Below are 24,171 nucleotides of genomic sequence, written 5' to 3'. Positions count from 1 at the left end.
TCAAGGTCAAAGTAAAGGTCAAGGTAAAAAATATTGATGCAGTTGAATAGCTCTCATCAGTATGTATCAGCATATGAAGTTTGTTAAAAATATCTTGAATGGTTTCATTAAAACTGAGCTAAACACTAATTTAAGAAAAGTGAGGTGAAGGTCAAAAGAAAGGTCAAGGTAAAAAAAATGTTGATGCAGTTGAATAGCTCACATCAGTATGTTTCAACATATGAAGTTTGACTACACTATCTTGAATGGTATCTTTACAACTGAGCTAAACACTAATTTAAGAAAAGTGAGGTCAAGGTCAAAGGAAAGGTCAAGGTCAAAAAATGATGCAGTTGCATAGCTCTCATCAATATCTATCAGCATATGATGTTTGATAAAAATATCTTGGATAGTTTCTTTGAAACTGAGCTTCGAACAGAGCTAAATGCAAAGTGTGACAGAAGGACGGAAGACGGACATGACAAACACTATTTGGCCCGGCCATATTCATGGCGAGGCATAAAAATGGGACATTTAAATGCTTTAACTGAAAAATAACAACGTTTACTGAAGCGTAACCACTTCATAGAAAAAATTAAAATCATATCCAGACTTTTTTGGTGGAATAAATTTTTCTAATTTTTTCTTTGTGGTTGTGTCCTTTATGTTTGTACTAATTAAAAACTCAGAAAAAAAGTTACGCCGTATGTGGCGTTTGACTCTAAAAGAGCTTGCTAAGGCAGCCAGTATGGTGTCTGCAGGGGGTTCCTTTGAAGAAATTTGTGAAAAATTAAAAGAATTAAATGATTATGAATTTCTCTGGTGAAAAATTGTTGAAAATGAATTAACGATCATAAAAATGTTGACAAAAGATATCGACATCATTAAGTGAGCACCACACAATAATTTCAAGATAGTTCTACAAAACTGGGGCAACCGGAAGTTGGGTGGATTTGGTAGGGACACCAAGGACTGGATGACTACTAAGCAATATGATTGTCAATCAGGGTATATTATTTGATTTTTAAGTGGGAGACTGCTCCCGTCGCAGCATCACTGACCACCATCAGTAATCACCAACTTCATATCTTGGCAAAAACGGTGCACAGTGCACGTCGGGAAATTGGTTTTCGGACAAGAGGGTCCTTTAAGGGTCTTGACCTGACACCAAGACATTTGTCAATCCAACTGTTTTGGAAAAGATGAGCTAATTTTGTATACTAGTACCAATTAGGAAAATGATCAATTCACAAATGAGAATAATAAGTGGTGTGTTAGCAATTTTGTCTAGTGTACATGTACAAGAAAAATCTTTAAATGAATAGAAATTTTATTGCTATTTACATGTACATTTTACATAAATAATGTAGGGAATATCTAAAAATTTACAGACTATTTACATGTGTATCACAGAAATGAGGCCTGTTTAGATCATTAATGAGTATCTGTAGTTACTTTGTGTGGAGGGTCCATTCCTATGTGTCTCCATAATAATTAGTTTTTTTGTGTGGAGGGTCCATTCTTACTTTTCTCTGTAATAATTAGTTTCTTTGTGTGGAGGGTTCATTCCTACATAATAATTAGTTCCTTCGTATGGAGGGTCCATTCCTATGTGTCTCTGTAATAATCGTTGAAGTTGAGTCGCAGCAGGAAGTCCTGGAGATGTGACTGGTAGCCACGCTTCACTAGTTTACTGATCACTACAAAATAAAACAGCATTGGTCAAGATGATGATACACCATGGACAGTACCATATTTAGGATTTTAATTCATTCTAATACAGGGTTGGAAAGTTATAGCCAGAACACGATTTCAACATCTGATAACCTTGGTGCACTTGATCTACATGTTTGACATATCAACTTGTAACTGGATTTGATTATAACCTTAAAATTGAGCTAAAATACAGTTAATATACAGAATAATGATTGATTGTTTCATGCTGAGTTCACAAACGTTGCAGCTATGGAATAATTGAAAGCTTTACAGCTAGGTTAGATACATGATTAGAGCTTCACAGCTAAGTAAGATACATGATGAGCTTTACAGCTAAATGAAGTTAAGACGAATGTACACATGGATTAGATTTTAAAAGAACTAAAAACTGACCTTTGAAGAGAAAAACAGAATACTGCCTGAAATTTTGGAAGCACTTGTACATGTGGTTGAAGTTGTCATGTGATACCTCCCCAGTGGTTTTATCCCTCCTCCAGTCTGCGGCCACTAACAGTGTACGGAACTGAAGGATTAGGTTAAACATATCACGCATTATCTTCATTATTTTAGCTGCTTTCGTGTTCAATAAACACCTGTAACAGAAAATGTGGAACTTATTATCATATTTACTAAACTGACTTAAAACATGCATTTTGACTGCAAGATTGTGAGACATGACCAAACCTGAATATGGCACGGTTGAGGTAGTCGTCATGGACTCGGATCAAGTCGTCCAGGTTTTGTACGTCCGACTTCAGGGAGGATTTAAACTCGTTCCAGGTAACAAAAATAACTTGATGTGAAATGTATCCCTGCATTACTCTCACAAAATGCTGCATCTCTTGTCTATAGGAGCATGGAAAAGATTGAATTCAAAAGATTTTAATGTTGATACACCTTCAATTACAACAGTCATTATTTACACAGTACTGATTAAAAATCATGCCATATCACACATGAATATCAGTTTTTGAAAATTTAACAACAAAATCATAGGATATGTACACACATTTATATTCAGGGATTTATATTTTATAGTTAATTTAATATGCTGATTGCTACTGTATAATGTCAGGACCAGATTTATTTACAATGCAACCATTTACCAAAGTGGAGCTAGTGTATTATTAATACCTGTAAAGCTGTAGACATCGGAACTGAGAGGCATTGCCAGCTTTGTGAAGAAGAGCTGTAATATCAAAAACATCATGTACAATTACATGTTCATATCAGTAAAGGAAAACAATGGATTTCAAGACTGTTTGTTCATTCTACACTCCTCTACTTTATCAGGTTTTATCCTAACTAATCTGCTTGTCCAAGTCAGAACCAGATATCTGCCTCACAACTTGCACAACCAAATAGATGTAAGGCGTCATTACTGATGCGTTCATTTAGGATGATGCCATAAATCTTTACTGACCAGCTTGTATGAGTCAATACAAGAGATCTTTTTCTGACCTACTCATTTTAGATGAGTCTCAAACCTACTCTCCTGCTCATTTGATACTGACCTGCTCATTTGATACTGACCTGCTTGTTTGATACTGACCTGCTCGTTTGAGTCGATGCCAGACATCTTTGAGCACCCAAACAGTTTGTTTCTGTAGCAGCATAAAGGAGAAGATCTGATTGTACTTGTTGACAGACTCCTCAGTGATTACAATATTTATTGGCCAAGAAACCTGCAAATGAATTCGTTATACACTCTTTATCATGTTTATACTGTATATATTTTCAGTGTTGCAACACATCTAACACCCCCCCCCCTTTTTTTTTGTACAGACTACTATTTTCCCAGTATGTTTTGCATTCAAGACCTCAGTTTCATTAAGTGCTGATCAGCTCTCCCTCTCTCTATATATTAGTGTTTGCTGAGGTTGTAATTATTGTTTAAGAAATAATTTCGAGTCCCTGAATCATTTTCGATTTCTCTGAATGAAATACACATATATTACATTTACATTATTATCTTATTATGAAACTTCATAAGACTGGACAGCATGCAAAGCATGAGATAAGACAAAACAGAAGAGTTTTTAAATATATTTCAGACACCAATTATTGAGAGCTGTATATATCATGTCCATAGATGACTGCTATCTACCATGAAGACTATCTCAACACTAGTTTTAATGAATGTACAAGTAAAGTATTGATCATACTTACAATATAACGAAGTTCCATACAGTCTAAAACAGATCTCCCTACGATAAATGAAAACAAAGTTTTTACAAATGCAGGTCAAACTCAAAGGTCAAGGTTGGGAGGTCAAAAATGTTGATACCCAAGAAAGGTCTTGTCACAAAGAATAAGCATTTTATATTTGAAAGAACTAGCACCAACCATTCAAAAGTTATAGTCAAGGTTAAATGTTTTCAAAAGTAAGTCAAACTCCAAGATTAAGGTAAAAAATGTTGGTATCAAAAGAAAGGTCTGGTCACATGGAATATACATGTGAAATATAAAAGCCCTAGGCTAGCACCAATCATTCAAAAGTTATGGCCAAGGTTAAAGTTTGGTAAAATTTTGCAAAAGTAGGTCAAACTCACAGGTCAAGTATGTTGGTACCCAAAGAAAGGTCTTGTCAAAAGGAATACACATGTTAAATATGAAAGTCCTTGCACCAGCCATTCAAACATTATGGACAAGTTTAAGGTTTTGGGGACACAAAGATTAAACAGTCAGGTCACTGGTGGAGGAATTGATCAAAAACTATATATGCCCCCAAATTTTCCATCACAGGAGCAAAAAATAATTACTTATAATCAGTGAAAAAAAGTGTATTGAACAACATTATGGTGGTATAAACTTTTATCGTGCTTACATTTATTGTATGTACAAAGAAATATGATGCTAGCTAAATGTATAAATAAATACTGTGATATGGTAAGAATTATCAACTGGTGTTATAACCAAGTACATGCTTCAACTGTTCCCCATATACAAGAGCTACACCTTTACTATTTCTACGCACTGTAACAGACCTATCACAATCTGATGAGAATGAGAATGACTACACAGACCTTTAGCTGGGATATGTCCTGGAGGATACTTGAAGGCAAAGCTGAGATTTTCTGCCAGTTTATCATCTGTTTGTGTTGTGGACTTGAGAGCCTTGGATAAGGCACTGTTAAGAAACAGAGGGGTCAACATCTCCCGTGCACTTACAGGGGAAGAAATCTATCACAAAAATATCATTAATTACTCCCCAAGGTTGTCATTACTTTATGTAATTATGAAATTATATCTATAATAGTACAAGCTCAGTTTGGAAGTTGTAAAATTTCACAAAAGAATATCACAAAATATGTCTATATACATGTACAATTATATATGTACAATAAAACACGCTTATAACGAAGTGCCAAGTACAGAAAAATTTGCTTCGTTATAAGCGTAATTCGTTATATCCGTTAAGTGTTCAATATATCTTAAAGTCAAAGGGAATGAAAATCACTTCACTATAAATGTCAGTTCATTATAAGCGTGTTCACTATAAGCATGTTTTACTGTACATGTACATGTATATTAGGTATTATCTGACTTATGGTGAAAAACGATTTCATATTAAGAGCCCTCTATACACTGCACACTAAATAGTTCTGATTTTGTGGTATTTTTATGCAGATAGAGTAATCTGCCCTTTGATCTACAATAAAACAAATTGAAATGTACAGTCTTTTTATTCAATTTGGGATCAAATCAAGCATTCATAACATTTTAATAGGTCAAGATAAGTGGATTGAACACTTCATTTGCAGGTATTTTGCCAATTTAAGTAAACAACAGTGATTTCTGTTCATCAGTACTTCATTGTCTTTGAACATTTTTCCTGGAGGTAAATGCAAGGTACCCTATATTGAAAATGTAATATATAAGCTCAATTTTTACACCTTTACACACTAAAATTTTCTCGATGTCCAAAAAGTCTTTTCCTTTAGTGTATAGAGGGTCCTTAATTGCTAATAGTTACAAGATATCTGTGTATTTACAAGAAAAAATTAGGAAAAAAATAAATCTAAATGATTTTTGACAACTGCAACAGTTTCAACCTTTTCAAACAACATATCACTCAACATCTGTGCAAAGTCTCCATTTTCCATTAGGAGGTAGCGCCTGAGAGCTTTCAAGTGGTCCATAAGATGTAACTCCACAAAAAAGTAGTCCAATAGACTCTCATTTACCAATGATATCCTGTAATATAAACATGGTCAAATCATTAACCAATCATACCCTGTAATACAAAACATGGCTAAATACATGCAATTCAATAATGATACCCTGAAATACAAATACTCCATATACCAAGGATATCCTGTAATCTAAATAGAGTATAAATGTATGATAATCTCAAACACTCAAAAGATTACTAGTCAAACTAGTGAATAAGATTTCAAATCATTGTATGGTAACTTCTATATTTATAGAGTTTCACAAACCGTTAAGTTTTCCAAAATCAAAATTACTTTTCTACCTTGCATTCTGTATTACTGAGTGAAATTTATTTTACATAACTTACTGTGAAGCAAGTGGCGCCACCACTGATCTCTCCATGATTTCTGACAGGGGCAGATAATCATACACACCGACATCTGTCATCTGAGATATCCCATAATCCCCGTGACCTCCGTAAACCATGCCTGATGACATCATTAGCAAATCAACAACAGGAGGCTGACCTGCCATTAAATAAGGTATTGTTATATGGAATATCAAGTCTATTGTTTTCAAAAAAACTTTGAAAGTATTAGAATTTATAACAAAAATGATTAAAAGTCAGTCCCTATAGTATAGAAATAGGACTGCTAAAGGCTTCATTAATGTTTCATGCAAGAATTCAGTTTATAAATACATGTAAATGGAATTTTATATAATTGTTTCTTACAGCATATATCAAAGTTATCTTGGTAAGGCACAGGAGCATACTGGATGGAGGAGGTCCACTCTATTGGGGGGAAAGCAGGCAGTTCATCTACTGCAGCTGTTCAAAATCAGCAAAATTTACATACAGGCATAAATAATAGTTTCCTCCTCCAAATTAGCCTTTAAAACAATAACACTGAAAATTTATACCTAGGATTGCAGGATTATTAACTTTCAACAAAGACATTTCAAAATAAATGTTAGAATTTTTTTATGTTTCCCTACCTTTATCTCTCTTTGGTCCATACAGCAGGGCCTGGACTGTTGAATCCGATGAGTGACCATGGATATTCTGTCGTTTGAATTTCTCCAACCTGGCCTTATCCACATCTATCCACTCTGACTCTTTTGTGGATGACATCACACTGGAGAACTTGATCCCTGACCTTGGGCCATCAGTGGCCTCTGATTCCTTTGTAGCAGACATTTTTTTGCTCATTCTAATTCTGGGTTTGATTCCATAGTCCTTGTAGTCTGATTCCAGAGATGCGTAGATTTCTTCTGGGCGTTTGAGCCTCGGGACATTGATCTGGACTTCCTGTTTTGACAGCTGGCTGACGTGTCCATAAAGACTAGCCGGCTTCACTTTCCACTCTTTCTCCTGTGTCTCAGCTGATACGCCTGACCCCTCTTGACCTTTCCGCTTAGGGAAACTGACCTCTTTAGTTTCTGTGGACTCCTTTGTGGCATTCATATCACCATGTGACTTTAGATGGGGTTTGTATTCCTTAGATTCAGTTTCAGTAGTTGCACTCATATGACTGGAAAGTTTTACGCCAATCTTGGTATTCTCTACAGGTTCTGACTCTTTAGAGCAGTGGCGATCAGACACTATGTGAATTTGTGATTTGGCTGTTGTAATGTCAGTAGTTTCTTTAGATGGATGATGCTCATGGAAGACATGGATGGCAGGTTTGGCAGTCTCTTCTTCACTCTCCACATTCACTCTTCTCCCCCGGGACACTTCAGGCTGATGTTCTGATAGACGACTACTTTCCTTCTCTAGACTGTAACAAAGCAGTGTACCTTTAACCTTTACTAATCATTATATACTCACTCACTTGTTTTTAAATACAGTATGTATATGTATATACACTAAACAAAATTGCTAACGCACCACCAAATGAAATTAATATTTTACTTTTCAAAACTTGTTAATGATGTATTTGATAAATAATTATGTTACGTTAGCAAAAAATGGGACATTTAAATGTCTTAACTGATACATAACTGCAATGTTAACTGAAGCGTGACCATATCATAGAAAAAATAAAAATCGTATCCATACTTTTTTTGAGGAATAATTTTCTATTTTTTTCTTTGTGTTTGTGTTCTTTATGTTTGTACTAATTAAAAAATCAGAAAAAAAATTACACTGCAAGCGGCATTTGATCCTAGAAGAGCGTGCTAAAACAGTCAATATGGTATCTGCAGGGGGTTCCTTTGGAAGAATTTATGAAAAATTAAAACAATAAAAAAATTATTTATTCTTCTAGTGAAAAATTGTTGCAAATAGATTAACAAACATAAAAATGTTTACAAAAGATAGCCAAGCCATTAAGTAAACACCACACCACAATTTCACGATTGTTCCACAAATTTGGGGCAACTGGAAGTTAGGTGGACTGGGTATGGATACCAAGGCACTGGATGACTAGCAGGCGATATGATAGTCAATCGCTGCAAATTATTTGATTTTTTAACTGAGAGACTGCTTCTGGTGTAACCTCAAGGACGATCATCGGTAATCACCAACTTCATATCTGAGCAAAAAGGATGCGCAATGCATGTCGGGAAATTGGTTTTCGGGCAAGAAGGTCATTTTAGGGTTTTGTCATGACACCAAGACATTTTTCAATTGCACTGTATTGGAAAAGATGGTGTATTAATTATTCTAGTACCGATTAGGCAAATGTTCAATTCACAAAAAAGAATTAAAACTGGTGCGTTAGCAATTTTGTCTAGTGTATGTGTCTTCTTATAAAAGCATGTATACAAACTGTTTAAGAATATTAAAAAGATGTACATGTGCATTTCTATATGCTCAAACTTCTGCACAATTTCTTTTGTAATAATCGTATACTTTTACTACATAAGAGCAATGTTCACGTTTTATATAAAAAAATGTGAACTTGACCTAACCTTGAGAGTCTTCTAGCGGCCCATGCAGGGAGTTCAACCGCCTCTGGTTCCTCTATGGCTGGTATTAATGGGGCTGGTTTGGCTATCACTCTTCGTGCCCATGACGGTAAATCAAGGTCAGCCTCTTCTGACCTCTTGACCTCCCACAAAGCTCTGTCAATCTTCCTGCCCTGTTAAAGCAAACATACTCTAAGGATATCCTCAACTGAATTTTCTAAATACTTTCTATTGAAAAAGACTATGGTAAGACATCGTTACAGTGAACATGCTTATAATGAGATCGTGTTTATGGTGAAGTGATTTTTATTCCCTATGGTTTGAAAACACTTCAGGAACTTAACAGATTTAATAAATTATGCTTATAATAAATCAAAATTGGTCATCTCTGGCACTTTGCTATAAGTGTGTTATACTGTGTCATGTCTCAAAAATCGATCCACTCATGATTTTATTTAGGCATGGTTTCATAGTCAGTGCTCAGATTTTGATTTTTTTTTAGTGTTAAGGATGCTTCACCTCTGGATTGGCGTCCATTTCTTCCCTCCATGCTTTCTCGTCCTCTGACAGGAAGTTACGCCTGGCCTCATTTAAGACTGATCGTCTTATCTTCCACATTGCTTTCTCCTCTCGTTCTGTTGCTTCCTTGGTCAGTTTGGCATAGTAATCTATAATCTCAGCCCTTATAAACAAGAAAAATCATTTCAGTTCAAAATTATTTGATATGACATTTTTGCTGATATAATGTTTAATATATTTTTATTGAGAGTTACACAGCCATGAAAAAGAATAAGTGTTTTACAATAAACAATCTCAGAACACCCTTTTCACTCTTTCTCAGGAAGGTAAAATCTGTTTTATGTAAATTTTTGTTAGACAGCATTTTTCTTCTGTCCAGGTTTGTTATTATGGAGACTTTAAACTTGGCTTCCTGGAGAGGAACTCCGAGGTAAAATAAATTTTTACCCAATCCTTTTGAATTTACACAAAAAGATATGTTCAAACCTAAGTTTTCATTCCTTCCCTTTCTCTGGTTTTCTGATTCTTTTAGAATTTCTTACCTTGCTTCAGCTTCTAACTCTTTTTCTTTTTCTGTCATCTCTCTTTCTTGAATCAGTAACAGCTCCATTCTCTCTTTGTCTGCTTTCTTCTCCATTGAAACAGAATCTGATCTCCTCTGCAAGATTAAAGTACATGTACATGTAACTCCAATGAATATTATTAATTCCCATAAATTATATACTTTAACTATAATACATTGAAAAGGAATAAAGCATTCAATAGAGCCTCTGACCTCGGGGCCATGAATTTCGGAATTTTGGAAGAGGCACCCTTGCTCATCATATCTAAGCATTTAGTTTGTCTGCTAATTATAAGGGGGTTGAGAAGAAGAATTTTTAAAGAATTATGTATTTTCATTGTATGGTCTATAGAGCCCCACCTTAACTCAAGAACCCCTGACCCTTGGGCCATTAATTTTATAATTCTGGTAGAGAGCTCAATGCTAATTAAAATCATGCCAACAGTTTTACACTTGACACCCAGGAGTAAAGAAGAAGATTTTCAAATATTGCATTAATTTTGATGGTTTAGCCCCATCTCTTGGGCCCTATGGAGGGCAGGGACCAAGAAATTCTAAAATTTTGTTTCCCTTCACCCACAGATGCTAAATTCCAAAATTGGTTTATTTAGTTCAGCAGCTGCAGAGAAGATGCTGAAAATTTTCAAATGTAAACACATGATGGATGACACATGTTGCACAAAGACAGATGAAAACAGATAGCAATGTCACCTGAGTGACTCAAGTGACCAAAAAATAACCATATTAATCTTATTATCTTTTACCCATTATCAGATGTGGCATGCTGTGGAATTATTAAGTCATGGAATGTCAATTTTTATGGCTATTGGGCATACATGTATCCCTGTGCTTTATCCAGAATAAGTTTCAATACTAAACATACATGTAGGTTCACATCAAGAGATTTGTTCACAAAATTATGAAAGGGAGAAAACATGTCAGACTAAACCAGGATTTGAACTCGGGCACCTATGAACTCTGAACAGGTGCTCTATCAACAAAGCTGTCTGTCCACCAGCTGAAAACAATAGGAAGCATTGTGAAACTTATTCTAATTCACTGATGCATTTTTTTTTTTTTGATTTTTCGAAGTTTACCGGTTTATTGGGACATTACATTTGATACCCTGTCATTCCCTGGAAATGACAGGGAGAGCTTGGATTAATTATATTCTGGGGCAAAAACATTTTAAGAGGAAGGAATATTGCTGTCAACATGTTCTACTGCCGGTGGCCAGATGGGGCCCAGGTAATCCTGGTCTAATTCATCATATTTTCTCCCTTCCTGTTACCCTCTAATATTTTTCTCTTGATAATGACTAAAACATATCTAATCACATGTAATATTTACCTGGAGATCTTCTTCCATCTGTTTCTTCAGTATGGCAAACTGTTCTCTCTTCTTGGCATCGGCTAGAGTCCTCTTTTTTAAGATTGCCTCTGTAACATATATGGTAAATGTACAACCTTGTCTGCAATAGGTATTAGGGTTTGATATGATTTTAAAGCTGACACTTACAGCAATACTTTCAAATGGAATGCAATGAAACTGAACAAGAGTTTACAAATCTCTGCCGATTAGTTCAGTTTACATGTATTTCTGATAACAGCCTTAACATAAGCATTGAGATGGGTTTTTTTTATGCTGATTGTCACCTTGTATTCTCTCCACTTCCTTTGTGGCCGCTGCCTTGGCTCGCCTCATCAGATCCCTCTTCCTCTCCATGGCCTGGTCCTCAGCAGCTTGTCTGCAATTACATATAAATTGAGTAAGAACCTCTTTGTTTTGTAAAATGTTTTTTTTAATTTAATGACTTTAACATGATTGGCTGTAATACTATTTTTATTAGTGACCTTGACATGGTTTAGCTTTTTGACTATTTTTATTTCTGACCTTGACATGGTTTGTTGTCTGGCAATCTGCTTCATTTTGCTGATGTACATTTGGCACTGTGTCATTGTATTATGGAGTTCACTGTCTGAGAAGGTAAGCGAGATTCTCGGAATGTCTAGCTCCTTCACTTCACAAAGAAAATGCTACAAAAATAAAAATACAGTCTGACTCATGCTATAGATTTAGTAACAATCATTTTAAGAAGTTTAGGAACAAATATATATGAAACAGAACTCTGCAATGAATTTAACATTTTCAAATTTTGACCAGATTCTCTGATCAATTACTTGAGGTACTGGTCATTAAACCTGGGAACATTTCTTTTAATAATTGTACCAATTTAATTTTATATCATTATACACACATTTTTATTTTGTAGGCAAGAAAGACAACTCTGTCATCAACTCAGAATATTTAGAGACAAGAAAGATAACTCTGTAAAGCTGAGTGTACATACATGTGGAGAACACGTCCTTAGTAGGTTGAGGGATTTCCCACAAATAAAAATATCACTAGCTAAGTTATGAAGGAATCCAGGAACAAACTCGACATCATGATCCATCATTGTGTAGCTGTGGCTCCAGTAATGCTTGTCTGAAACCAAAACAAGAATATTGTACCAGTAGAACTAAAACCTTAGGTTCTCACTAAAGAATTCTTCTCATGTTACAAAGTTTTAATCTATATAAAAATGAAGATATTAACAGCTTGTAAATTTCTTCAGATATCCATTCAGGAATGTTAATTGTTAAAATCTCTTGTTAAGAAAACTAAATCACCGTCTTCATGAATCAACAGTTAAACCACCCTATTCAGATTCAGATACATGTACACAGAGGTTTATCCAAGTGAAATCTACATGTATCTATCAATTATCATTTCAGTTGCAATCCAAATATTTACCTAAAAAGATTTATCAAGATTTGGAGTCTAGTCAGATGTTTTATTTCAGTTGAAAAATAATTCAGCTTTTGTCATTGCAATTCTGAGAATATCTGATGAAATTTAACATTTGTTTCTAGATGTTAAAAAAATCCTCTCACCCCTAAATCTGAGGTAGTCATCATTGACAGTAATCATGAACTCTCCGTAAGTGTCACACAGAACGCCATGATAAACCCACTCCTTCACAAACCTAGAGAATAGTAAACAACGGTGACAGGTCTAGAGTATACACTTATACATTATCTTTGCAAATTAAATACCAAAATATCTTACAGGTTATAGGGGCCACAGGAAGTCTGTAGTATGGAGAGCATCATGGGATAGTTGTCTGTGTTTATCGAGTCTGTTGTTTCCTGGTACAGATAACTCAAAAGCTCCACTCCCTAACAGGAATAATCAAATCATTGAATGTGACCGGGGAAAACATAACAGTTCGTACACTTTATATCATGAAATCTAAATAGTTTGATCTTTAATTTTTACCTTTGGAAATGCCTCTAGTTGTTGCATTCTCACAGGTTGTTCACAGTGACACATTGTTGATAAATATCTATAAATAAAAAAAAAAATATGGCCACTTACAATTTAAATCAGTCATTATGTAACAAAAGTTTTTTGAAATAATAAACATTCTGCACTTTTACTGAAAACAAATTCCATACTTCATCTGAGTGAAGAGCTTGTGACAGAGGAACTTGAGTTGCAGTATGTTTAGACTTTGAATGGACAAAACAACAGCAGCATAGTGATGAAGTACACGATTCAGGGCAACAAGAAATGCCTGGAAAATTAATCCTCCATTGTAAATCGTGCTGGAAGCACAAAAAGCTCGCAGACGGCAATATCGTGTTCCACAATCAATGAAGTCACCAACAAAACTTTGAAAGGCCTCTGGAGTCAGACCATTTAACTCGCATCCTTCTCCTAGGTAAAAAGTCTGCAACTCCTAAAAATCAGAAAACTAAGTACACAGTCTGGAATACAGAATGAAAAGGTAAAGGGATAAAAATAGTTAAAATAGTTCCTTATTATGAAGATTATGGACTTTTCATTCAATGCCTGAACTTCACTGCTACATATTATCAGGCACAGATAGCAAAGCAATTTACCATATTTTTTTGGTGGTAGTGGTGGTGGTGGTGGGGAGGGGGGTGGAGATTGTTAATTCATGTACAGATACATGTAGTTATTTCTTAAATTCCACAACTTCTTACACTGAGGTAGATCTATTTAGTATATTAACTTAACCTTTGCTACAGTAAATCCTATTCTGTCTACATGTATATAAGATGCCGACCTTGTTGATGACAAACAGGTGTGACGGGATGCCGATCATTAGGTGAAGGAGGTCCTGTGTGACCTGTTTGGGGGTGAACTTCCTGACCGGTGGGGGCTGAAGGTCAGGAGAGAAAAGACAGAGTTCCCTCCTCTTGATATTACTCCACTCCTGAACCCCCCTCTGTCCAAGTTCTGTCATGTAAGGCTTCTCAGTTGGGCCTCGTCTGAAACATACATCAATATCAATCTTAAATCCTTATATCAAATTAAGAATAATTTCAAATCATAAAAAATAGACAAGCAAATATTTACTTTCTTAGTAAAAACTGTTTCACTCAAGTTTGAAAAAATATAGTGGCATATTAATTTCTAATCATTGGCAAATTCAGTATCAGAATTTGACTTCGAATTTCTTGCATCAACTTAATTTCAATGAGAATACAGTACATAGAAATGTTAGAAACCACTGAATAATTAGGACAGAATGATAACATTACTGACCGTCCTCGCTTGTCCCATGTGAAGAACTGACTCTGGGTCATGTTCTGGCAGTCGTCCCAGTGGGTCGTGCTTGGCCTGAGCTGGACATCAGATATAAACCCACTGGACATCACAGAGATATCCAGTGTTTCAGGGGGCACCTGCTTCTCCCTTTTCTGAGGGATGTGGATCTCAAATACCCTACAATGCCATTAAGATATGTTAAAATTTTGTATATTAAATCAATCCATTATTCATAAATGATTTCTATAGCCAGTTAATTAATTTGAGTGAAATTACATATTGTTGTCTTCACTAGCCAAGTGTTTCAGATCCACTATTGTCCCTGGAAGCTGTTGAATTTTCAGCATTTCAGATAGCTACATTTGAGTATCCACGAAAGGAGAATGATATTAAAGATTCTTAGACTAAATTTCAACATTTAAAATTCTGATTTCTTCACGAAGTTTATGATTAAGTAGAAATGGGTTCATCTGCTTTATGATTGGATATGATTTTATCCAACAAGTGATGTGCTTTCTATCCTAAGCCCTACATAATTTAAACCATATTTTTTTTTATATATTTTGATACATCATGATACATTTCCCCCTCACAATACACAGCCCTAACACATGTGCTGCATCACTGACAATTTTATGTGTGAAGAATACATGTAATCAATAAGCAGCAATCTAACTATGACCGACTGACAGGGTTCAATTCTATGTTTCTGCAACATAGACATCAGATATCATTATATAACATTATATAAACATTATATCCATATACATGTACATGTAGCCCTGCTGTCACCTTATGGACAGTTATTTTTGTAAGCTTTTCATTCTTTGGTACATATAAACATGAAGAAACAACCCGAAAAGGAAATCATAATTCACATGCAAATTGGTTGAACAATATGAATAGAGTCAAAATAAACCTCTAGAAAAATAGTTCATGCTTTGACAGAATGACAGTCCAAGGATCCATGGTGAGTAGAGTGGATCAGAAACACTTAGCTAGTAAGGATTAAACACAATAAGTGGCTATGAAGCTTTGAAAATCTTTTTTCTGTTTCAATTACTTACCCACTTTCTGGAAAGTCTGGTAATTCCAGTCTGTCATTTAGGGCTATCTGTTTAGGCTGGACTAAACCTCCAAACAGTGAACCTTTTGATGAAAGGTCAAGGTCATCTGACAAGGAGCTCTCCTGTATTATGTAAGGTTTTGTTTTATTGGTTATAATTACATGAGATGAAACAGTATATATACCCTTCCTTTATTCCTACTTTTACTTAAAAGAATAAACATTATTTTCACAATTCACTAAACAGGACCCCTTAAATGGGCTAAAACTTCAAATTCTTCCAAATCACAATCTCTAATTCACCAGATTTAGCACATCCTGACCTTAAACATTTATATCAATCTTCCTCGAAATTCTTAATCTCTAAAAGAAAGTACATGGCAGTCAAAAATTTATGAAAAAATATTAAGCAAATAAATTTTTACTCTGAATCTTAAGTGCTATTGTTTATATTCAGAAATGTATAATTAATGAATCAACTGTCAAGTTATCACCAAGATGTTGATATTATTATAGAATGGGAGGCAAATCTTGTATGCAAAACCAAGACTTAAACAACTCACCATTGAAAGATATCCTAGGTCTGTTAATGGCTCTCCTTCAAACAAACTCCTGAGGCAAAGAAAGTAACAACTAGAGATATTGTGAACACTGACCTCACAAAATGATACCCCCACACCCATATGAGTATAATGACAAAGTCCATGTTTTGTTTGGGCATGTTGGGGAAATCTCAACTGTCTTTCTGATCAGAGCATAAAGTAGAAAGTCTTAATAGCACTATGTAATAAAGATTTCATGAAAGTTATATTAAATTACATTAAGTGGTGTAGGAGGATTTGTGGATAAAGGATGGCTACCCCTAAATGTAACGGATGGATGGACATACAGACAGACACCCAACACTATATACCCTCCACTTTTCAAGCAGGGGGTATAATAAGAACAAAGGTTTTAATGATTGTCTATGAAACAATGCTGAAACACAGAACTGCAACATACATGTAAGTTTAAAAAAAAACAATAAAATGCTTATGGAAAAAAAAGTTATGCTGGCTCAGCAAAGTGTAGTCTCAAGTACATGTCCTACAGTACTGTCAGTTTTCTGGAGTCTTTCTTACCTGGGATAATGCATGTAGTGTGCACTGTCTGGTTTGTACACAGCCGAGTCACGGTAGAGTGCTGGACCCTCAGGAAGGAGATGATTATCATCCTAAAAATTCCAAAAATATACACTTATACATCAATAAAACATTTCATATTAGAATCTGAATACAACACTGTAAAATAAAGGATAAATTCAAGTGCAAACTAGAGATAAATCAGCGAAGTTCATACTGCTGCCTAGTCTATATGTCCTACATTGTCAGAGATAGGATACACTTCACAGGATGTAAGTAAATTAGCCTAGGTTTATTATTTACATGTGTTTAGATTTCTGTTTTATATGTATTTTGCCAACAATATAGATAATATGAGTTAAACAGCATGGTCTATAAATAAAAAAGCTTACTCTAAGTATATTGTAAATTTTCTGTCAAAAGTGATGCAATAAGCAGAATATATATTTTGTTGTTTTTAAAAATTCAACCTTTTTGCCGTAAACAACAACCGGTAGGTGTTGACCTTCATGCCCAATGGTGTGGGAGCCTTGTACTGGACTAGTATCAGCCAACAACAGAAGAATAGTCAAAACAGAGTCCATTTCAGACAAATCTACACTGTCATCTGCAGGAAGATAGTATAATCTCAACCAAGACTGGAATAATATTGATAAAAACTTAAAATACTTTATCAATTTAGTTACCTTATTACATTCACATAACAATGCATCAAATTCTTTCAAATCACAATACCAAACACTCTGTTTTTAACAGTATTCAAAGAAGACATAAAACACTTTACAATGTTTATTCACTTATCATTTTCTTTTACGTTATTAAAACTATCTGAGTTTATGTTACACATACTTTTTTTACAACTACATTCATGCATACCATCATTCTGAAATATTTTTTGAAAGATTTTTTTTTACTTTGTTGTGCAATACTACCATTCTGTAGATGTGTAAACAGTTTTTCTAGTTTGTCTGCTTTGTCAAATTGTCTCCCTCTCCGAAGATCGTATATGTACTCAAACATCCACAAGTCTGGAGTCATGGAATGGAACATGGAAAGTCTGTCACTGGAATATTAAGATGGTTCAATCAAAATAATCTTAATTACAATGATTTATTGTGGTCTATGTGCATTATAATATTGTTTTCTAAAGATCTAATCATGCTGTAACTTATTCAAGTATTACAAAGTAAGTTTTGATGGATTTTATAAAATATAACAATACAGATTTAGCATCATTTAAGAAAATTCTGTACATATGCTTTAGTTCATACTCTTACCAGTGTTTGAGATCTCCCAGATGATACTCAAATAAGACATCATACAGAGTCCTCAGGGCTTTCCTCTGGGTGTGGACTGTTGATGTCTTTGGTCGATGTAGGAACACTTTTCTGTCCGACACACAGTGAAGCTTACAAAGATGCTTAAACAACTCAGTAATGCTATCCCCACAGCTCTCTGCACTGCTGCTCCAAGCCATTATCCTTAGCTCTCTCTGATTCTGAGTTCAGGTTGGTTTCTTGGAAATTATTGCTACATTCTTCATTTGATCGTTATTACCTGAATTCAGTTGAATTAAATAATAAATGTTTTGATGGTTGAAATAAACTTAATAACATACGGTCACATAACGTACAAAAAAAATGAAACATTGCATGAGTGGTACACAGATATTAAGCTAAGAATAAGATTCATTTCTGATAACCGAGATGTGCTCGATCTTGTCAAAATCTGAAAAAGATGGGTTACCACCCCCGAATCTCTATTTATAAAACTGAATTGCTTACATTAGCATTTTGGTTAATATATTCCTTTTACAAAATATTATCTTCTTCAATGGAATCGAATTACCGATCACCAAATAACATTTCTTCTATTTTGTTTACCAAAACCCGCTGAAATTTTCATATGGGATTTTAATTTTTTGAACACCGATCTCGAAATAAAAAGTTATCAGAGCAAAAAAAAAAAAAAAAAAAAAAAAAAAATTAATACATACAACTCCCTCTGTTATATGTCTTTGTACATACATACATGTATATATGCATACCAAAGGTGATTCAAGATTTTTTAGAATGAAGGAGAAATCAGTGAAAAAAATATCATGCAAAAACAGAAAGAAAGATAATTTATCTAACCCAAAATGCTACATATATAAAGGAGTTTTTGATTTTTTAAAAAGTACTATAATTTTTATCATTTGTATATTCTTGATTTTCTCAATAATCTTGATTGTGATGCATAGAAACATGTACCCCATTAACGTTAGGTATAACAGCCCTCAACATGATTTCATTCATGACAAAATTACCGAGCACTGCGTGTCACACTGTAGGTCTGGCAAGCAATGGGCAAGGGAGATAACATTGGCGGTTAGTCTGGTTCCTTGTCTGCGCCCTCGATCGACAGTTTCTACAAATCTTACTGGTTAAGACCAGAGACATGAATGACATTATGCAATTTATGTCTCTGTTTTGATGGACAAAACATTACATAAAATTGGCATAAAATTATGTAAATATTAATTAATTAATTAATTAAAATGCCTTTAAAAAGCCTAGCTTTCTAGAATTATGCGATTCCGAAACGTCCAACTGATTGTGGACGTGCAGAAAAAAAGAGACGTGAGAACATTTGCACCCCTTTCGATCTTTAATTTTCTAAACTTCTTGGCTTATTAACTCTCAAATTTCAATGCCATGCTCAGGTTACCACATTGACTAACAACAGACCATTATACTCTTAAAATTCTTCCACTGAAATTAGTACAATTGATTTCTAAATGCATGATCTTCATGTACTTTTAAAAAATATGAGTCTTGACCAACTTAAAATTCACCAAATATATTGGGTATATGATACATGAAATATATGGAGATAACGAACAGTATTCAAGCTTAAAAGTCCATTAAACAATACAAAATAGGAGCAGAGCAAACACGGACCTCCAAAACATCAGAGGTGGGATCAGGTGCCATGGAGGAGTGAGCATCTCCTGCCAACCAGTCACACCCGCCGTGTGCTCCTTGTCATGATCGGGAAATAACGGAAAAATCCGTCGACAATTCAGTGTGTAAATAATGGTCTAACAATTAGTATGAAAAACGCCAGTCAGCCTTTGATTCAATGATAAATTGTATTTGCTGACAAGGCCATTGTATCGACCATAGAACTTACGAAATTATGACTTTAAACGAGACATATAAATTTGTACATGAAATGAATACCACTGATATAATCAATGCAATACTTTTTTATTGATTTTTTTTTTTGAGTCATTTTTATTTTTGTGGCACTTTGTCTGATCTTCTTATTTATTAGGCATGAAAACCAGGTTACTATACTTCGCTCTTTTTGTGTGTGTGTGTATGTTGTAAACATATATATTATACTTTTTCATTTCTCGCAAGTATTTCTCAGATCTACACGTGTTTCATTTCCCTCAGGAAAACAGCGGGAAAATTTGGGTCTTTGCAGAGAGAGAGAGAGAGAGAGAGAGAGAGAGAGAGAGAGAGAGAGCGTGATGAATTTTCAAGCTACATATGTATCACTGACATCCCTCATGCACAAAATGATATGTGTGCATCATGAGTTTTCACCTTTGCTGCAGTATAATTTTTTTAATGACTAAGCTAACACCTACGCTTTTACTAAATTTATTTTCCACACATATTTATCATACAAAATGAATATTAAATTAAAATTTATATTGAGAATAACCCCCTCTCTTTCACAGAATCTGAATAATGATTTAAATGTTCATGCCGCAGAACAGATGATCGAACGGATACTCTGGAAATCTGTATGCTGAACTTCGATTGACTTGGACATGCTTTAATTTTTTTTTTATCAGGTAGAGATATGAACCGAAAAATCTTTAAAGAGAGATGAAGTGTTGGTTGTCATGCTTGTACCAGTACACCTTAGTTCCTTGCACCTTTTGGGCCCTTTCTGACAAGCTGGAAAAATGCATTGTTTGTAAGTAAGATATATAAAGTTGATGCAGTGGCCTTCGATGTTCCGGCTACCGTGTAGGTTTCATGTTTGCCAAGCTTTAGTTTTAAACATTAACTTTAATTTATACTTCATTCAGTCATTGCTTTGTTTTCTTTTTTTTAGCTCTTTAGAAAGGACCACTTGTTGCGATTGTCGAAAATACGCCAGATGTTATGAATGATCTAACATACTACCTTTACACAATCTCATGCTTATTATACGATGAAATACCGAATGAAAAGGGGTTTAGGGGGTTTTAAAACCTATCTCTTGAGGAGAAGGGGGTTGATGCCTTTAAATTCTGAATTTAGAATACATGTCTTTCATAAATCTAGCATGAGCATAGTTTTATGAATGAAATAGGTGAAGATAATGAAGCTAGTGATCAATCTCGAAAGACCTACTAAACAGTACCAATTTGTAAACAGGGCATAAAACACGGATCCTGGAAATTCCAGAGGTGAGATCAGGTGCCTAGGAGGAGAAAGCATCCCCTGTAGTCCTGAGCCTTTTGTATTGATCACGTAGACGGGATAATCCGTAATCAAATTTAGTATAAAACTGCCTAACAATTGGTATGAAATATGTCAGTCAAAATTTGATACAATATATGAATGAGTTGTATTTACTAACAAGGTCATTATATAACGACCATAGAATTTACGAAATGCTTACTTAAAACTTAACGAGATTGTTGAAATTTATGTATATAGCAAGCTATATAACTGAATGTCGAGTTGAAGGCCACAGCAAGTGTTTTCTTCTAATTATGTAGAAGTTTTTGAATTAATTCTGCTTCATAAGAACAGGTCGGCTTATAAAGGAGCACAGTTAGTGTACTTATGTGAAGGATCAGAGTGATTAATTTTTTGATGACCAATCACAAGATATGAGAATTTCTGAGTTCCATTTTTATTGAAGAAGCAGTTGTCTATAATTTAAAAAAAAACCCTAGTTTTTAATTTGTCGTTAGGAATGATTGTATAAAGTGTCGAAAAGGCATACCTTTTGATGGTACTGACTTGAAAAGTTTTGTGATTTTATTATTTTTTTTTAAGTTCTTTGTAATTTTGAGAATCTACATTTGATTTACACCACTTCTCGAATATGCTGTAGCACAGTAAGTCTGAAGTTTCTACTTTACAGCAGTTAATATTTTTGTGAGATGCAAAGATGGGGGCTTGGTAGAGCAGTTGCTGGATCCGGCAGAGTAATGTATCTTTGTAAGGATTTTTATGAAGTTAAGGAATCTATTATGTATTGGTAAAGTGGATCAAACTCATTATTGTTGACTGTAATGTAAAAATGTTAAAGACTGAAATTTGAGACTATCTTTCATGCAGATTTTAAAATTGTTTCATGCAAATTTTAAAAATTAAAATTTTGTGTACAGTAGCTTCTTGGACTGGTGGGGATTGTTGTTCCTTTCCATTTTTTAATATTTTGTCCCATGTGAATCAATAGTAAACGGTGTAATACTTGGTGTTTCAGAAGTATCGCTAGTTTTGCAATTCTTTGATAATAAACATCAACAAAAGACTTTCTTTTTCTCAAATGCACTCATTTTGAAAATTAGCAATCGACCAGAAGTATACAAAGAAAACGGTGAGTTACTCATGAAAACTGTAAATAAAATAAGAAAGTAGCAAGACTAGTATTATCTTTAGATTAAAAAATCTGATTTCAATCTATAACATTTTTATTTTTAAAATATTTTTAAAAAAAATATTTTAAGAAAAAAATTCTCAGCGATTTCTGAGAACACTATATCTGTGTTTTGTGTTGCGGTTAAAAGTCTGTTATGTTACACTGACTACCGCGTCCTTTATCACTGTTGGTATCTACATGTATATGTGAGAGGAGTTTTCAAGATAAAAATTTTACGTACACAGAACCTAAGATGGTAAAATATCAGTATGCAAGTGAATAGATGACACCAGTATAATTGTGCATTTTATCTTAAAAATGGATTTTTAAAAATACTTCGATCTGTAATAGAATGCATTCCTCTGTGAAGAAAACTGAAATCAATGCTTTTCACCGATCGAATTACAACCAATTCGATTTAACAAGCTTGAAACATTTTTTTATCTTTAGAGATCTAATGTCTATACATAACATAGATATTGTCACCATTTGCCATTTTTATAAACAAAATTGGGTGAAATGTACAAATTGTTCAGGTTATTTTATATCGTATTCTTATCAATGTATCCCAAAGAAGATGGGCGAACACGGCGAGCGCAATGCCTATAGTGCAACAAACATGAAGATGAAAAATCAAATTTCAATTATTACAATATTAAAGTATACTTTATGTACTAGTAATCTCTCCACAATTTTCAAAAATCTCACTAAGATTGAAATTATTTGTCTATGAAATAGCATACACACACTAGATAGTGTAAAAGGATCATTTTCTCATACTAAAACACACTTTTTCGATATGAGTGGGTCTTCGCTCCATATTTTTCAAAGTCTATCCTCAAAGTTTGCGAAAAAATATACATTATTTGGTAAAAAAAAAATAAAAATAATAATAATAATAAAAACAACAACAAACAAACAAACATGGAGCAAAGACCCACTATACCTTAAAAGTACACTTATATGACAAAACATTCGCGTCTTTCCAAGAAATAATTGAAGTCCATTTAGTAAAAGATCATATCACAAACATGATTTAAATGCCACAATTCGTCAAGAACTGTGTAGTGTAATGGTTAGCGTGTAAGTCTCAAACGAAAATGACTAAGGATTTTTATTGCTAGGGTTCGAACCCCACGAATACCACATTATTTTTTTTAATAACAGAGTAATTTTTGCCGAGAAAATTTTCCTCGGAAAAGTTTTGTTTATCATAATTTCATAAATTTCAATAATGAGAACTTTACTCTAAATACTAAATTCACAAATTGATTATGAGTTTTATATATCTGAAGCTATAGGCAATCTGCGCGCCTTGTTCACCCATCTCCTTAAAAACAATTATTTTATAAAGACCCGGTATGCTTAACAACATCAACACAACAGCGCATACACATAGTGCCGTAATACGTTAAAAAGAGGGCGCGGGGGCGGAATATGCTTTTTAAGATGCAGCACAACATTGATCTCACTGAAGAATCCATACACCAAATTATTGACTTTTGTCACTTAATATAAACTTAGTAAGAGTTTCCTGTTGAGGTCAGCTGGGTCAATTAGTCATAGTACAAGAGCAGGTAACAAACGGGGTCACTAATCAGTGATCAAGATTATGTCCAGTAACATCCATGTTATTGCGTCACGTGACGTCACTTATCTACGCGATCGAACGAGCCGCCGAGTAATATCAAATAACACATGAGGTAGCTACCTAGTTTTGATTACTTCACTTGCAACACAACCATTCACTGGTTAATTAAATCATCCGATTCCAACCAATCGGAATTGTTTCTTTGTGAACAAAAAAGGAAAGCACGGGAAAGGTATAAATAAGGCATTCACAGGGATAAAATATCATTCATTTCCTCAGAAATACATCATAG

The 24,171-nt window shown here is 34.3% G+C and overlaps 1 protein-coding gene across 1 annotated transcript; it reads right to left on the bottom strand.

Annotated features, from left to right (window-relative positions):
* Window positions 1-1,318: 1,318 nt before the first annotated feature.
* On the bottom strand, window positions 1,319-18,186 carry LOC133186724 (gamma-tubulin complex component 6-like). The gene is made up of 30 exons (XM_061321998.1): window positions 17,926-18,186; window positions 17,581-17,711; window positions 17,119-17,255; window positions 16,649-16,740; window positions 16,091-16,139; window positions 15,529-15,650; window positions 14,459-14,638; window positions 13,977-14,181; window positions 13,342-13,625; window positions 13,163-13,229; window positions 12,953-13,062; window positions 12,778-12,869; window positions 12,192-12,328; window positions 11,735-11,877; window positions 11,497-11,588; window positions 11,192-11,280; window positions 9,822-9,937; window positions 9,280-9,442; window positions 8,764-8,933; window positions 6,847-7,628; window positions 6,584-6,679; window positions 6,218-6,377; window positions 5,751-5,892; window positions 4,722-4,878; window positions 3,865-3,902; window positions 3,248-3,380; window positions 2,830-2,884; window positions 2,380-2,541; window positions 2,089-2,288; window positions 1,319-1,679 (listed from the first exon to the last, which is right to left on the bottom strand). The coding sequence occupies exons 1-30, from the start codon at window positions 18,123-18,125 to the stop codon at window positions 1,588-1,590; spliced, it is 4,596 nt and encodes a 1,531-aa protein (XP_061177982.1). The 5' UTR covers window positions 18,126-18,186; the 3' UTR covers window positions 1,319-1,587.
* Window positions 18,187-24,171: the final 5,985 nt, after the last annotated feature.

Source organism: Saccostrea echinata, unplaced genomic scaffold (assembly GCF_033153115.1).
Source record: "Saccostrea echinata isolate AGI-Se365-2 ecotype Australia unplaced genomic scaffold, CSIRO_AGI_Sech_v1 ptg000014l, whole genome shotgun sequence".
Lineage (NCBI taxonomy): Eukaryota > Metazoa > Mollusca > Bivalvia > Ostreida > Ostreidae > Saccostrea > Saccostrea echinata.
This window is presented reverse-complemented; position numbering and strand designations above follow the sequence as displayed.